This window comes from Phyllobates terribilis, unplaced genomic scaffold, assembly GCF_046119375.1.
Source record: "Phyllobates terribilis strain yellow unplaced genomic scaffold, ASM4611937v1 Scaffold_2__4_contigs__length_985480577, whole genome shotgun sequence".
NCBI classification, from domain to species: domain Eukaryota; kingdom Metazoa; phylum Chordata; class Amphibia; order Anura; family Dendrobatidae; genus Phyllobates; species Phyllobates terribilis.
The window spans coordinates 810,069,647-810,085,195 of record NW_027362762.1 but is presented as its reverse complement, the minus strand read 5'-3'; the positions used below and the strand labels follow the sequence as shown (position 1 = coordinate 810,085,195).

Genomic DNA, 15,549 nt, shown 5'->3' with positions numbered 1-15,549 from the left:
AGACTAAAATCATCTATACTTAAAGGGGTATTCCCATATCCAATATCCCATCCCAATATGTAGTAAGTGTAATCATAATAGTATTAGCAAATACCTCCAATTAGAAATGAAGTATAGTTCTTCTGATTAGCTATGTCGCAAACCACATCTACAGGGCTTTGCAGTAGCTTAGATGTCCATGGTTACGACCACTATCAACTAACTAACTCTTACTATATGAGTGGTTGTAACCATGGATACCTGAGCTACTGCAATGCCCTGCACATGGTGTAAGCGACATAGCTCTGAAGAACTATACTACATTTCTAATTGGAGGTATTTGCTAATATTATTATTATTACGCCTACTACATATTGAGATAGAATCTTGGAGATGAGAATACTCTTTTAATGTATGGATACAAAATTGACTCTTTTCTTTTGTTGTTCTCAGCCCCACATGGTGGAGCGCTTAGTATCCGTGGACATAAGTCCTTCTCCAGCAGTGCCACAGACTGGTTTTCCTCAGTATATTAAAGTTATGCAGAATGTACTTTTAGAAGAGAAGATGCCAAGATCTACAGCCAGAAGACTGGCAGAGGAGCAGCTAAGTACAACTATTAAGGTATGGACGGTTTAACTTTTATTTTCAATTGTACATTTTGAGATAATGACACAGAAGGTTATAATAAAGCATTCAGATGGAGGAGAGCATTTTCTGTTTTTTCCATTAAACATATTATTTTCCCACCAAATACCCTACCATAGGTGTAGTCATACATCAGGTACAGTTGTATGCCTGCACCCACACGATACCAAGTAAATGGCATGTGTGTTATACAGCCTGCGTCTCCCTGTAACATCTAGCTCTGATTGCTGCTCTTTAAAGGGGTTCTTCAAGAAATTGATAAAAATGGCTGCCTTCACATAATTCTAGCTGCAACCCATCCTAGTCACGTGTCAGGATGGGTTGCAGCCTGGAGAAACGCTGTTCAAGACATACAGTACAGACCAAAAGTTTGGACACACCTTCTCATTGTGAATGTACAATTTTCATAGTCAAGAAAATACAGAAAAATCTTTAAATGAGAAGGTGTGTCCAAACTTTTGGTCTGTACTGTATGTCTCAACTGTCAGATGAGCAGCATTGTGAACAAACAATCAATACAGCCCTGCTCCACAGCTGTAACACGAGAAAAGAAAAACAATTCTCCTCAAGTGACTGAGCACAAAAGGTTTTTTTTCTCCAGCTTCAGTCCTGTTGTGTACTGATTTGTAAACATGATTTTCTGAGTCAGTCTGACAGGTTTACAGCAGGACATGGAGACTGACTGACCATACTGCAGGACTGAAGCTGAAGAAAAAAGTCTGTCGTGCTGAGTCAGCCTTTAGTCAGTTAGTCCTTCTTTAGTCCTGCTACACAGCTGAGCAAGCAGATCAGTTATGTTTGTTCCGAATGCTGCTCCTCTGACGGTTGACACACATGTCTGGAGCAGTGTTTCTTCAGACTGAAAACCGTCATGACACATGAATAAGAGGGGTTGCAGCTTGAAATATGTGACGGAGGCAGTTTTTATCACATGAAGTCACAAACCAATTTTTTTGTCTTTTTTTAATTTCTGAATTTAGGTAAAAAAAAACTTTACCAGTTTAATATCATCATAATTGTACTAACCTGGAAAATATTTTGCCCAGGCATTTTTAATGAACAATGTAAAAATAAAAACCAAGCAATGGCAAAATTGCGTTTTTTTTCCACCATTTCTTCACACTTGTTTTTTTTTTTCTTTTTTCAATACCTTCTATCAAAAAATTAATGTGACAATTAAAGCTACAATTTGTCCTAAAAAAAAAAGTTGTCAGAAAAATAAAAAAATTATAACTCTTTGGAGAAAGGGAGAAATCAAATGCACTGAAATTATGCGATAGACCCTCTAAGGCCACGGCCCCACCATCTGTATTCGGTCAGTATCTTTTCTCAGGAGTGGGAGCCAAAACCAGGAGTGGGTGATAAATGCAGAATTGGTGACTTGTTTCTATTCTACCTTTTCTCTGATTGTTCCTCACCTGGTTTTGGCTCCCACTCCTGAGAAAAAATACTGACCAAATACTGATAGTGGGGCCGTGGCCTTAAGGATATGTGCATGTGACATAATTTTAACTCAAACTAATCCACCGAGTCTTTCAAGCAGAAGACACTTCAGAACAACCTCTATATATTTTTTTTCCTGAAGCGTCTTTTGTGTCATTTTTTCGGTCGTTTCCTACGCGATTTTCTGACGATTTTAGATGCCACTGTTTTTTTGGAGGGTTTTCCCATAGTTTTTGTAATCTCTTTTTTCCTATCATTTTCCGGTTGTTGTTTTTTTTTAATTCACTCCATTGAATAATGAAGAAACTGCTAGCCTTTCTTTAAGCAATAACAATGGCAAAAGCAGGGTACTGGGTGTCATACCCCCACCGCTCAGATGTTCATGACCTATCCTAAGGATAGGCCATCAATATAAAGGTCCCAAACAACCAAGAAACAGAGTACACAGTATTAACACAAGAAAATCGCATGACAGAAAACATGATTAGTGATGATAAAAATTATCCATTAAATGTCACTTGCTTAACCCAGCAGGAAGTACGGCGGTGTCTAAAAATCACTAAAGTTGACAAATCCCCGGGCCCGGATGGGATACACCCGCGAGTACTGCAGGAATTAAGTAACGTCATAGATAGACCATTATTTTTAATCTTTAAAGATTCCATAATAACAGGGTCTGTACCACAGGACTGGCGTATAGCAAATGTGGTGCCAATATTCAAAAAGGGGACAAAAACTGAACTTGGAAATTATAGGCCGGTAAGCTTAAAGGGGTTTTCCCACGAACGAAAGTTGATTTTAATCAATAGATTTTGGAATAATAATAATTTCCACAATTGGATGTATTTAAATAAAATGTTCCTGTGCTGAGATAATCTTATAAATGTGCCCCTGCTGTGTACTGTGTAATGGCTGTGTCTGACCGTGCAGGAACATGGTCTGATCATACCACAGCTCCTGGGCAGGGGAGGAAGCAAAAGATTGTACAGACAGGACAGCATGGGATCGGAGTTGATTATTTTTATGAGGTAAAATATTTCACTGTCTGTGTTTAAACAATGTTTTACCTCAAATAAAGAATCCGCTGCGATCCCATGCTGTCCTGTCTGTATACTCTTTTGCTTCCTCCCCTGCCCAGGAGCTGTGGTTTGATCAGACCATGTTCCTGCAGAGTCAGACACAGCCATTACACAGTACACAGCAGGGGCACATTTATAAGATTATCTCAGCACAGGAACATTTTATTTAAACACATCCAATTGTGGAAATTATTATTATTCCAAGATCTATTGATTAAAATCAACTTTTGTTCATGGGAAAACCCCTTTAACCTCTACTGTGGGTAAAATCCTGGAGGGTTTCCTAAGAGATGCTATACTAGACTATCTGAAGAAGAATAACCTCATGACCCAATATCAACATGGGTTTACGAGGGACCGTTCCTGTCAGACTAATCTGATCAGTTTTTATGAGGAGGCAAGTTCGGGACTGGACCAAGGAAATGCAGTGGATGTTGTGTATATGGACTTTTCAAAAGCTTTTGATACGGTTCCACACAAAAGGTTGACACATAAAATGAGAACAATGGGGATAGGGGAAAATATATGTATGTGGGTTAAGAACTGGCTCAGTGATAGGAAACAAAGGGTGGTTATTAATGGAACACACTCAGACTGGGTCTCAGTTAATAGTGGGGTACCACAGGGGTCAGTATTGGGCCCCCTTCTTTTTAACATATTTATTAATGACCTTGTAGGGGGCATACAGAGTAATATTTCAATATTTGCAGATGACCCTAAACTCTGCAGGGTAATCAATACCGAGGAGGACAATTTTATATTACAGGAGGCTCTATGTAAACTAGAAGCTTGGGCTGATAAATGGCAAATGAGCTTTATTGGGGATAAATGTAAGGTAATGCACTTGGGCAGAGGAAATAAAATGTATAATTATATGCTTAATTGTAAAACACTGGGCAAAACTGTAACTGAAAAAGACCTGGATGTATTGGTGGACGACAAGCTCACGTTTGGTGGCCAGTGTCAGGCAGCTGCTGCAAAGGCAAATAAAATAATGGGATGTATTAAGAGGCCTAGATGCTCATGAGGAGAACATAATTTTACCTCTATACAAGTCACTAGTGCGACCACACTTAGAATACTGTGTACAGTTCTGGTCTCCGGTGTATAAGAAAGACATAGCTGAACTAGAGCGGGTGCGGAGAAGAGCGACCAAGGTTATTAGAGGACTGGGGGGTCTGCAATACCAAGACAGGATATTACACTTGGGGTTATTTACTTTGGAAAAACGAAGGCTTAGGGGTGATCTTATTACTATGTACAAGTATATGAGGGGACAGTACAAAGACCTTTCTACTGATCTTTTTACTCTGAGGCCAGAGACGGGGACAAGGGGGCATCTTCTACGTCTGGAGGAAAGAAGGTTTAATCATAATCACAGACGGGGATTCTTTACTGTAAGAGCAGTGAGACTATGGAGCTCTCTGCCTCATGATGTTGTAATGAGTGATTCACCACTAAAATTTAAGAAGGGCATGAATGCCTTTCTTGAAAAGTATAATATTACAGGTTATATATACTAGATTCATTGATAGGGCGTTGATCCTGGGAACTAGTCTGATTGCCGTATGGAGTCGGGAAGGAATTTTTTTCCCCAATGTGGAGCTTAGTGTTTGCCACATGTTTTTTTTTTGCCTTCCTCTGGATCAACATGTTAGGCTATGGGTTGAACTAGATGGACTTAGTCTTCCTTCAACCTTAAAAATTATGTTACTATGTTACACTGCAGGCTTCACAAAACATATTCTGTACTGCATTTTTTCATTTTCTGGCTTGCAACGTGGTGTCAGCACTACCTTTAACGCCTCCCTGATATGGCGATTTTCCGTTTTGGGGCTTTTTTTTTTCCTCTTCTTCCAAGAGCCATAACTTTTTTCATCCTTCTCAGTATAGCCATACGTTTGCTTGTTTTTTGCAAGATGAGATGTACTTTTGAATGACACCATCCATTTTATCATGTGATGGACTGGAAAATGGGGAAAAAAAATCCAAATTCTGCAAAATTGCAAAAAAAAGCACAATTCTACAATTTTTATAGCATTTATTGCACAGTAAAAATAACCTGGCGGTATGATTTTCCAGGTCGGTACAGCTATGGCGAGGGCTGTGGAGTCAGATTCGTGGAGTCGGTGTCCATTTTGGTGGAGTCAGAATTTGAGTCGGTAAAAAATGGACCGACTCCAACTCCTAAAATATATAATAAATTGGGTACAGTAGTTCAATGCAGTTTGTGTGGAATATTTTTTTCATAAGAATTTGGGAAACTTATGAAATGTCCTATAAATGTCTGTCCTATTCCTGATCTAAGGGTCTAGACTTTTAGCTGAGATGAATCTGTGCTACAGTAAATTTATCACTTAACCATGAGCCGTGTATGAGGGAGTCAGAGTCGGTGTCATGGAAATTGAGGAGTTGGAGTCGGCGGTTTGGCGTACCGACTCCACAGCCCTGGTTACGGCGATACCAAACATGCATAGTTGGGTTTTTTTTTATTTAAGTGGTGGAAAAATATTCGGAAATTCATTTAAAAAAATTGCTTGTGTCACCAATTTTCTAAGACTCGTTATGTTTTCACTTTTTGGTGGATGGGGCTGTGAGATGGCTTGTTTTTTACACCTTGAGATGACATTTTGGGGTAGATATGATGCTTTGATAACTTCTTACTGCATTTTTTCTGCTGTGTTGTGGCCGCCGATAAAAGAAAATTCTAGCATTTTGATATTTTTTTTTACAAGTTGGACTAATTTAATTTTATATTTTGATAGATCACCTTTTACAGATGTAGAGATACTACATATTTTTTTTTCTAATGTTTTTTTTTTTCTATAATTAATGGAAGGAAAAAAAGGAATGATTTGTATGTCATTATATATATATATATATATATATATATATATATATTAGTACAGACAAAAAGTTTGGACACACGTTCTCATTTAAAGGTTTTTCTGTATTTTCATGACTATGAAAATTGTACATTCACACTGAAGGCATCAAAACTATGAATTAACACATGTGGAATTATATACTTAACAAAAAAGTGTGAAACAACTGAAAATATGTCTTATATACTAGGTTCTTCAAAGTAGCCACCTTTTGCTTTGATGACTGCTTTGCACACTCTTGGCATTCTCTTGATGAGCTTCTAGAGGTAGTCACCGGAAATGGTTTTCACTTCACAGGTGTGCCCTGTCAGGTTTAATAAGTGGGATTTCTTGCCTTATAAATGGGGTTGAGACCATCAGTTGTGTTGTGCAGAAGTCTGGTGGATAAACAGCTGATATTCCTACTGACTAGACTGTTAGAATCTGTATTATGGCAAGAAAAAAGCAGCTAAGTAAAGAAAAACGAGTGGCCATCATTACTTTAAGAAATGAAGGTCAGTCAGTCCGAAAAATTGGGCAAACTTTGAAAGTGTCCCCAAGTGCAGTTGCAAAGACCATCAAGCGCTACAAAGAAACTGGCTCACATGAGGACCGCCCCAGGAAAGGAAGACCAAGAGTCACCTCTGCTTCTGAGGATAAGTTTATTCGAGTCACCAGCCTCAGAAATCGCAGGTTAACAGCAGCTCAGATTAGAGACCAGGTCAATGCCACACAGAGTTCTAGCAGCAGACACATCTCTTCAACAACTGTTAAGAGGAGACTTTGTGCAGCAGGCCTTCATGGTAAAATAGCTGCTAGGAAACCACTGCTAAGGACAGGCAACAAGCAGAAGAGACTTGTTTGGGCTAAAGAAAACAAGGAATGGACATTAGACCAGTGGAAATCTGTGCTTTGGTCTGATGAGTCCCAATTTGAGATCTTTGGTTCCAACCACTGTGTCTTTGTGCGACGCAGAAAAGGTGAACAGATGGACTCTACATGCCTGGTTCCCACCGTGAAGCATGGAGGAGGAGGTGTGATGGTGTGGGGGTGCTTTGCTGGTGACACTGTTGGGGATTTATTCAAAATTGAAGGCATACTGAACCAGCATGGCTACCACAGCATCTTGCAGCGGCATGCTATTCCATCCAGTTTGCGTTTAGTTGGACCATCATTTATTTTTCAACAGGACAATGACCCCAAACACCTCCAGGCTGTGTAAGGGCTATTTGACCAAGAAGGAGAGTTATGGGGTGCTACGCCAGATGACCTGGCCTCCATAGTCACCAGACCTGAACCCAATCGAGATGGTTTTGGGTGAGCTGGACCGCAGAGTGAAGGCAAAAGGGCCAACAAGTGCTAAGCATCTCTGGCAACTCCTTCAAGATTGTTGGAAGACCATTTCCGGTGACTACCTCTTGAAGCTCATCAAGAGAATGCCAAGAGTGTGCAAAGCAGTCATCAAAGCAAAAGGTGGCTACTTTGAAGAACCTAGAATATAAGACATATTTTCAGTTGTTTCACACTTTTTTGTTAAGTATATAATTCCACATGTGTTAATTCATAGTTTTGATGCCTTCAGTGTGAATGTACAATTTTCATAGTCATGAAAATACAGAAAAATCTTTAAATGAGAAGGTGTGTCCAAACTTTTGGTCTGTACTGTATATACTAAAAATCACGATCTCCTGTGAGTGTCAGTCACTATTTGGTTTTCATAGGAGAACCGTCATGACAGCAGACCATCACGGCTGTTAGAGGCAAATGGTGGCAGCATTACACAGCCGTCATCTGCCAGAAAAAATGTGGCCTCAGATCCTGAGCCAGTATCAAATAAGGAGACCAAACATATGATGTTCAAGTATATCATATTTCAGCAAGGGATTAAACATATAAACTATAAGATGTCCTCAAATGTAGCTAGGTTCATACAATGTTTGTCATGGAGACATCAAAAGTTCTATATGTAAAATGTAGCAGATGAAAAAGCCCTTAGATGAGACGCACACTGCAGACCAAATGGTAAGCTTGCCTGCACCATTTTCGCAGCAAATTCTGCAGCAGTTTATACGGCAATGGACTCCACCATGGCATTGCTGCTGCAAGATATCCACAGCTAAAATACACATGTGAACATATCCTCAGACTGCACTTTCTGCCTCTGTTTGTGCCATAGAATGTGCAGAATTGAAGCACAATTTCAGATAGAACATCTCTAAAATGTATAGTATATTCAGTAAAGGGGTTTTCTTTTGCATACAGGGCGAGTGTGCTATATCTGTAATAAACTGCACCTACTCACCCTCTGATCCCACCTGTGGATCCCCCCACTTCTTCCCACTTCCTTCTCTTCTTGGTTTGGCTGCAGCACTTATGCACTAACAATAAGTGACCACAGGGGTGGCCAACGCTGGAAGAGGAGAAGAGACACAGGGGGGACCTGGCCGGCTGAATGGGGGATCGGTGGAGGATCCACAAGATCGGCAGGTATGTGCTGTCTATTATTTTCATAGCACACTCAGCCAATAAGTGATATCAAAGAAGGAGATGGAAAACCCCTTTAATGCAGAATAGTTCCAACTGTTCTAATCTGCATTTTGATGTTTTTATTCACAGGAAGCATCTGTTCGCCAGTTTTTGCTCACTAACCTTGTGCAAGATAATGGACATTTTAAATGGAGAGTAAATCTTGATGCCATCTCAAACCATCTCCAAGATTTACTAGATTTTCCAGAGTTTCATTGCTCTTACCCCGGACCGACGCTCTTCTTGGGAGGCGCCAATTCTCCATACATCAGGTGAACTATCAGGCATTGTGTTAAATGACAGACATTCATTTTAATTGCATATTCCAGGATCACAATATTGCAGGCCTATTTTTAGGCTAGGCCATCAATATTAGGGCCTGCCAATCAGCAGCTGTTTATCTTGTTCCATCGACCTGTATGCCAGTTACTTGGAAGCCGCTGTGCTAGGTATTACAGTATGATTCTAATAACGTACCATGCTGCAATTTCCAGCCAAGCCATTGCTAAGTAGCCAGCATACAGGTGTACAAAGCTATATAGACAATCAAGAGGCTGCAGCGCTCACTCTCGAGCACTACAGCCCCCTTAACTGAACAACGGGGCTGGGTCCTGAGAGTCAGACCTCTACTAAAGGGGTTGCCCACTACTAGGACAACCCCTTCTTGATCTAAATGTTTGGCCTCGATAAAATACAAAAGCTTATACCCACCTCCAGTGCTCTCACCGTTCCAGCGGTGTCTGCACTCGCGTTCCAGGGGCTCTCATGCGTTTGTTATGACACATGAGCCTGGTGCTGAATCAGCGCTGGCATCACTGTCTTTGTCTGCGGACAAATCGAACATCAAGAGGAAGTGAGAGATCAGCCGCAGCCCGGACTTCTTCTTGATGTTCGATTTATCCTTGATGTCCAGACCTGAAATCTAGCAAGTGCCGGTCTGGTCCCTGGCTGTCAGACACAGGCAATGACCCTGGGGAGAAGACAGAAGCGGTTTATTACCTTTTCTATTTTCTTTGCCGGCTACATAGCACTCAGTGAGCAATATGTAGCAGACCGACGCATCGGCAGTGCCACTGCTTCTACAGGACCCGACAATCACTTGATTAACAGGTCTCTGCCCAGCATAACAGAGTTCCTAGCAGACAAAAGTCCTGATATGAAAGCCCCACGGGCAGTAGAAAAAAATGAGCAACAAAAAGAAAAATGTTCCTAAGGCTGTGTGCCCACGTAGCATTTTTCAAGCGTATATGCTGCGGAATTTCCGCAGCGTAAACGCTTGAAAAACGCATGTATATCCGCACCCCATGGTCCCCAATGGGAATCCGCAAGTTCTATGCACATGCTGTGGATTTTTCCGCAGCGTTTATGCCGCGTTCAAAAATCCGCAGCATGTCATTTAATTTTGCGTTTCCGCAAGCGGAATTGCCTTTGTCCAATGCATAAAAAACGCAAGGCAATTCCGCATGTGGAAAACGCGTGATAAACGCGTGAAAAATGCGCGATAAACGCGTGCGGAATTCCGCATGCGTTTTTCCGGGAGAGGACTTGCATTTATGCAGCAGAAATTTTCTGCTGCATAAATGCAACGTGGGAACATAGCCTTAGAGTTCTTTTATGATCTTTCGGGGGACAAATTATTTTATGTATAATATTTACTATTATATATGTTTATGCTCCAAGTTATTAAGGTTGTATGAATACCTAATGTCTTTATTTTTTGGTTTGTTTTATGTATTTAAGTGTATTTTATATGATAAAAAATTAGATTGAGTGGGGATTTTTCCTTTTTCATTTTTTTCTTGCTGGTATGTTATACACATCTAATACCTGAAAAAAAAATGTAATAAAAAAAATACTAAAAAACTTATTTTTTTTGCAGGTGCATGTGTGTGCTTCTCTGTATGTATGTACAGTATGTTTGTATGTGTGTTCTTATGTACGTGTGTGTATGTGACTATATATAGTCTTTGAATTATGGAAATACACCTTGCCATGATATCAGTGAGGTTACTAATGGTTGTCTGAGGAATGTTCTGCCATGCTGAATGATCTTGCTTTCACAAATCATCAAGATCCGCTGCTGGCAGCTCTTTCTGCAATTCCCAACCAATGACGTCTTACATTTGCTCAATGGGAGACTAGTCTGGAGTTACATCAGGTGTTGCATGCTTAGGCCACGCAGGATGCTCACAGTAGCACGAGCAACATGCGGCCTGATGTTGTAGTTTTGAAAAACTGCTCTTGGGACACAGCCATTAATAACCTTGTTGATAGCATGGCAAGGCATGTAAGTACGTGTATTTATGTGCGTGGTGCTCATACTTGAAAGTTAATAAATCGTGATGGTTTGATGGTGTTGTAATTTCAGTGTTGAGGAGTGTGTGTATGTGTATATATAAAATAAAATAAGCTGCAGCACGAATAATACAAAAAAAATATGTATATTTCTTCATACAAAATGCATTTTACATAAATGAAATAAAAAACCTAGACATATTAGTAGTAGACGGCACAAGCCGCTTAGAGACGCGAAACTTCACTGATTGGCTGCAGCACAATTAACATGACACCAGCACTGCAGACAATAACAGAGACAGGGAGAAGCAACAGAAACTTGGCTCTGAACCCAGGAAGGGTGGGTAAAGCACAGTTTGTTTAATTTAAGACTAACTGCACCCGGAGAACATGTGTTTTCTGAAATCGGGAAGCCCCTTTAAGGCCCATTCAGGTCTGGTCACTAAAGGGAAGGTCTTATTAATATTCAGGTTAACGGTGTCAACATATTTTCTGTATAATATTTTTAACGTAATTTTTTACTTTTATTTTAATTTTCAGTTCGGAGAATTACCCTGACATAGAACGCCTCTTCCCATGTGCAAATGTGGAGTACATTCAGGGTGCAGGACACTGGGTACATGCCGAGCAGACACAGGATTTCCTCAATGCCATCTGCAACTTTGTAGAGTCGACGTAACACAAGACAGACATTTCTGTAGATCCAAACTGTGGAAAATGGTTCTACTTGCTCAGTGATTTGTCATCTAGACTGTGGGAAGACTTTATTGCAGTATTATAAGGTTTACAAATATGGGAGTGGATGAAAGATGAATGTAAAAGACATTAAACTTGGATATATCTGTACATCAGAAAGTAGAGTAGTAGGCAATTTATGACTCTTTCTGATTTCAGAGATATTGTCATGTTTCTGTTTTGGTTGGAATGTAGGAAATGCAGCCATATTGGCTGAAAATATTAATATAAATTCCCATCAGCATACTTAAAGGGAGTCTAGGAGCCCTAAAATACGTTTTAAACTATCCACACAGCCATGTAAATTTGGCACTTTTAAAACTCACACCTTTAATTTAGTAACTTGTCCCTCTGTTATGCGGGGAATTTGACTTTAATTCAATATGCTGATTTGGTGCTTCATGCAGTCTTGGTGTGAACAAGTTGTTGATGTTGGCCTATACATTGGCTGACAGCCCAGTGCTCATTGGGCCTTCATCAGTCGTTCCCAACTTCCCCTTACACATGAAAGTTTGGCTCAGCTGATTGTTCTTGTGTTCTCAAAGGAGAGAGTGAAGCGGCTCATCTCTTGAAAAATAACAGTGTCAGGCGTTAAAATAAACTACCCGACCCTTATTTCCCCTGACATTATCCTCCAGGGAATAGTCAGGAGGTCCCATTCATATTAGACTGTTGGCTGATCCTGCTGATATTGTCGGGTGTGGCCAGCGTTAGTATTGTGTGTACAATGGCTTTAAAGGGGTTTTCCCACAAACAAAATATAGATTAATCAATAGACCTTGTAACAATAAATTCCACAATCTAATGTGTTAAAAAATGTTCCTGTACTGAGACAATCGTATAATTGTGTCCCTGCTATGTACTGTATAATGGTTATGTCTGACCATGCACTAACATGGTCTGATCATACCACAGCTCCTGGGCAGAGGAGGAAGAAAAGAGTATACAAACAGGACAGCTGGGGATCGCAGCTGCTTTTTTTTTATGTGAGGTACAACATTTCTCTGCTTGTTTTATCACAGGAGTGAGCATTTCTACCACATCTACCTACAGCTCATTATAAATCAAGTCTGAGACATATAAGCTCAGTGACAGCCGACGCTTCTACCTCATTGACTTGATTTATGATGAGCTCAGAGTGCTGGAAACGTGGCAGAAACACTCAGTCCTGTGATTCCTCAGTCAGGGAATTGTTTTACCTCACAGAAAGCAGCAGCTGCAAGCCACTGATATATCTTCTGTATAATTACTTATTCTTTCTCCCCTGCCCAGGAGATGTCGTATGTACAGATCATGTTTTTACACGGTCATACACAGCACATAGCAGGGCCACCTACATAAGATTATCTTAGTACAGGAACATTTTTTCTTAACACATCTGCTTATGGACCTTATTTTTATTCTAAGATCTATTAATTAAAATGTTATTGGTTTATGGGACAACCCCTTTAAGTGCACTGCACCTCCCACCACCTTTGCCAGCCTTGCCACCTCCATCTGCCCTGCTTTCAGATGAGATTTCACTGCAGACAGCGCTAGCTCCTTTGAAGCAATGTCAATCAAGGAAGAGGAAGGCAGCAAGGCCTATAAAGGCGGTGGGAGGAATGGTGCACTTAATGGCAAGGGGGTGCACTTAATGGCAAGGGGGTGCACTTAATGGCAAGGGGGTGCACTGAGAAATTAGCACTGGATGACAGAATTTTCAGCACAATGGAGGAACAGATTACTAAACTAACGGTCTAATTTTTTTTTAGGGGCCAAGTCCCCTACGTGGTGGTATGGTTAATTAAAAATGTGTTTTGGGGCTGACACATTCCCTATAGGTGTATCTCTCCCTGACCTGCATTGGTAATAATGTACATTGTATATACTTCTCTTATCTCGTATTTATGTTACTTTTCTGAAATTCACATACAATAAAAATGCAACGTATGTTTATATCAACATCAGCAATAAACATATCAAGCAGTGATTTTATGTAGCTTGTCCATCAATATGACTGAAAATGACCAGATGCATTGATCTACTGTATGTGGGTAATGTTTGTGTCCTGAAGAACGATTTACTATCTGGCATCAGATTGTTATTTTGATCTTACTTCAAGAGTACTCCGTTTTCAGCAATAAAGTTTATGCATTGTATGGTGAAAACTTTTACAATTTTCTAATATACCCTGTATGTTAATTTTTCAGCCCGGTCATGTGATGGACACGGCTCTGATGACAGCATTGTACCTGTGATTCCATCTCATGGATAAGACAGATTTTCAGTCTCTAGAACTAAACATTGAAGGCTCCCATTGATAAACTGCAAGAAATGTTTTTAACTATGAGAAATTGATACAGAATGTATGCTAGAAAATTATGTAACAATGTACAAGATTGTTTTTGCAGAAATCATAACATCCTAGTTGTCCTATAATGGACTTTTTATCAGCTATCCAAAAGACAGATGATCAGTGTCTGATCGCGAGAGCCCAAAGTACTGGGCCCCCTACCAAATACTAAAACAAGGGTTCTAAGCATTTTTACTGCAAAACCAAAGAAAGGAGGATATTGCTATAATTGACGAGCATGCACGCTGACGCTCTATCCAAAGTCTGACACTGACAGACAGCATTGTCAAAGGTCAAACGCTAGGTACATTTTGTAATGGAAGCAATTGACCTACTAGGTGTAACATACCTGGCGGCGTCCTTGCATAGTGGTCCATCTCCCACTGTGCAAGAGCGCGCACTTGATCTCCAGTCCAGAATGTCTCTCTGGCTTCCCTCCATGCTGTCTGTTTGTGTCTGTTTCTGCTGCTTAAGGGTGGCGCCCGATCACTTCCTGCTTTTTGTACCTGCTGTGGGTCACACCCCTTGTGCGTCCTCAGCCTATTGCTGTCTGTCACCTGGTATATAACCCAGCTGCTCCAATCAATCCCTGCCTGAGCATTGTGTTTCATTCAGTGTGTGCTTGCACTCTGAGGTGCCAGGTCCCGTTCTGTGTTCTCTTGTCTGCCTATCCTGGAGGCTGTATTTCCAGGCCTGTCTGAACACGCTCCTAGCCTGTTCCTCCCGCTTTCTAGGGGCCGATTACCTAGACCCGCTCCTGTATCTTGTCTGTCCTGTCTGAACACGCTCCTAGCCTGTTCCTCCCGCCTTCTAGGGGCCGATTACCTAGACCCGCTCCTGTATCTTGTCTGTCCTGTCTGAACACGCTCCTAGCCTGTTCCTCCCGCCTTCTAGGGGCCGATTACCTAGACCCGCTCCTGTATCTTGTCTGTCGTGTCTGAACACGCTCCTAGCCTGTTCCTCCCGCCTTCTAGGGGCCGATTACCTAGATCCGCTCCTGTATCTTGTCTGTCCTGTCTGAACACCCTCCTTGCCTGTTCGTCCCGCCTCTCTGGGGGCCGTATTCCCAGTTCCGCTCCTGTATCCCGCTGCAGTATCGGTCTCCTCCGTACACTCAGTTCCAGTCTGTACTCTCTCCTATCTTTTACCTGTTTTTTCTCTATGTCCGTTCCTTTCCTTTTTCTGCAGAGTCTGAACTCGTACCTAACTCCTGCTTGTTGTCTCTGTACTCCCGTTTGTGAGTTTGTGGTCCACTCGCTACTTCACTGCAAGTACCCTGTGGGTATCTGGCTCTGCCTTTCCCTTCCTGTCTGTTCCGTGTGAACAGAGCCCTGTCCATCCTGCTCTGACTCCTTGCTCACTGCTCCGGCAGCCTTGCTCCGCTCTGACCCTTTTGCCCACTGCTCCGGCAGTCTCGCTCAGCTCTGACCCTTTGCTCACCGCTCCTGGCAGTCTCGTCCTGCTCTGCTCTTGCTCACCGCTCCAGGCGGTCTCGTCCTGCTCTGCTCTTGCTCACCGCTCCAGGCGGTCTCGTCCTGCTCTGCTCTTGCTCACCGCTCCAGGCGGTCTCGTCCTGCTCTGCTCTTGCTCACCGCTCCAGGCGGTCTCGTCCTGCTCTGCTCTTGCTCACCGCTCCAGGCGGTCT

At 41.5% G+C, this 15,549-nt stretch overlaps 1 protein-coding gene across 1 annotated transcript in view; it reads left to right on the top strand.

Annotated features, from left to right (window-relative positions):
- Positions 1–13,541, top strand: part of ABHD11 (abhydrolase domain containing 11) — a 30,820-nt gene extending 17,279 nt beyond the window's left edge. The window contains exons 4-6 of the mRNA XM_073667585.1: positions 433–603; positions 8,630–8,811; positions 11,375–13,541. Coding sequence (XP_073523686.1) covers positions 433–603; positions 8,630–8,811; positions 11,375–11,513 — 492 coding nt within the window. The 3' untranslated portion in view covers positions 11,514–13,541. The remainder of the gene's footprint in view (positions 1–432; positions 604–8,629; positions 8,812–11,374) is intronic.
- The last annotated feature ends 2,008 nt before the right edge of the window (positions 13,542–15,549 follow it).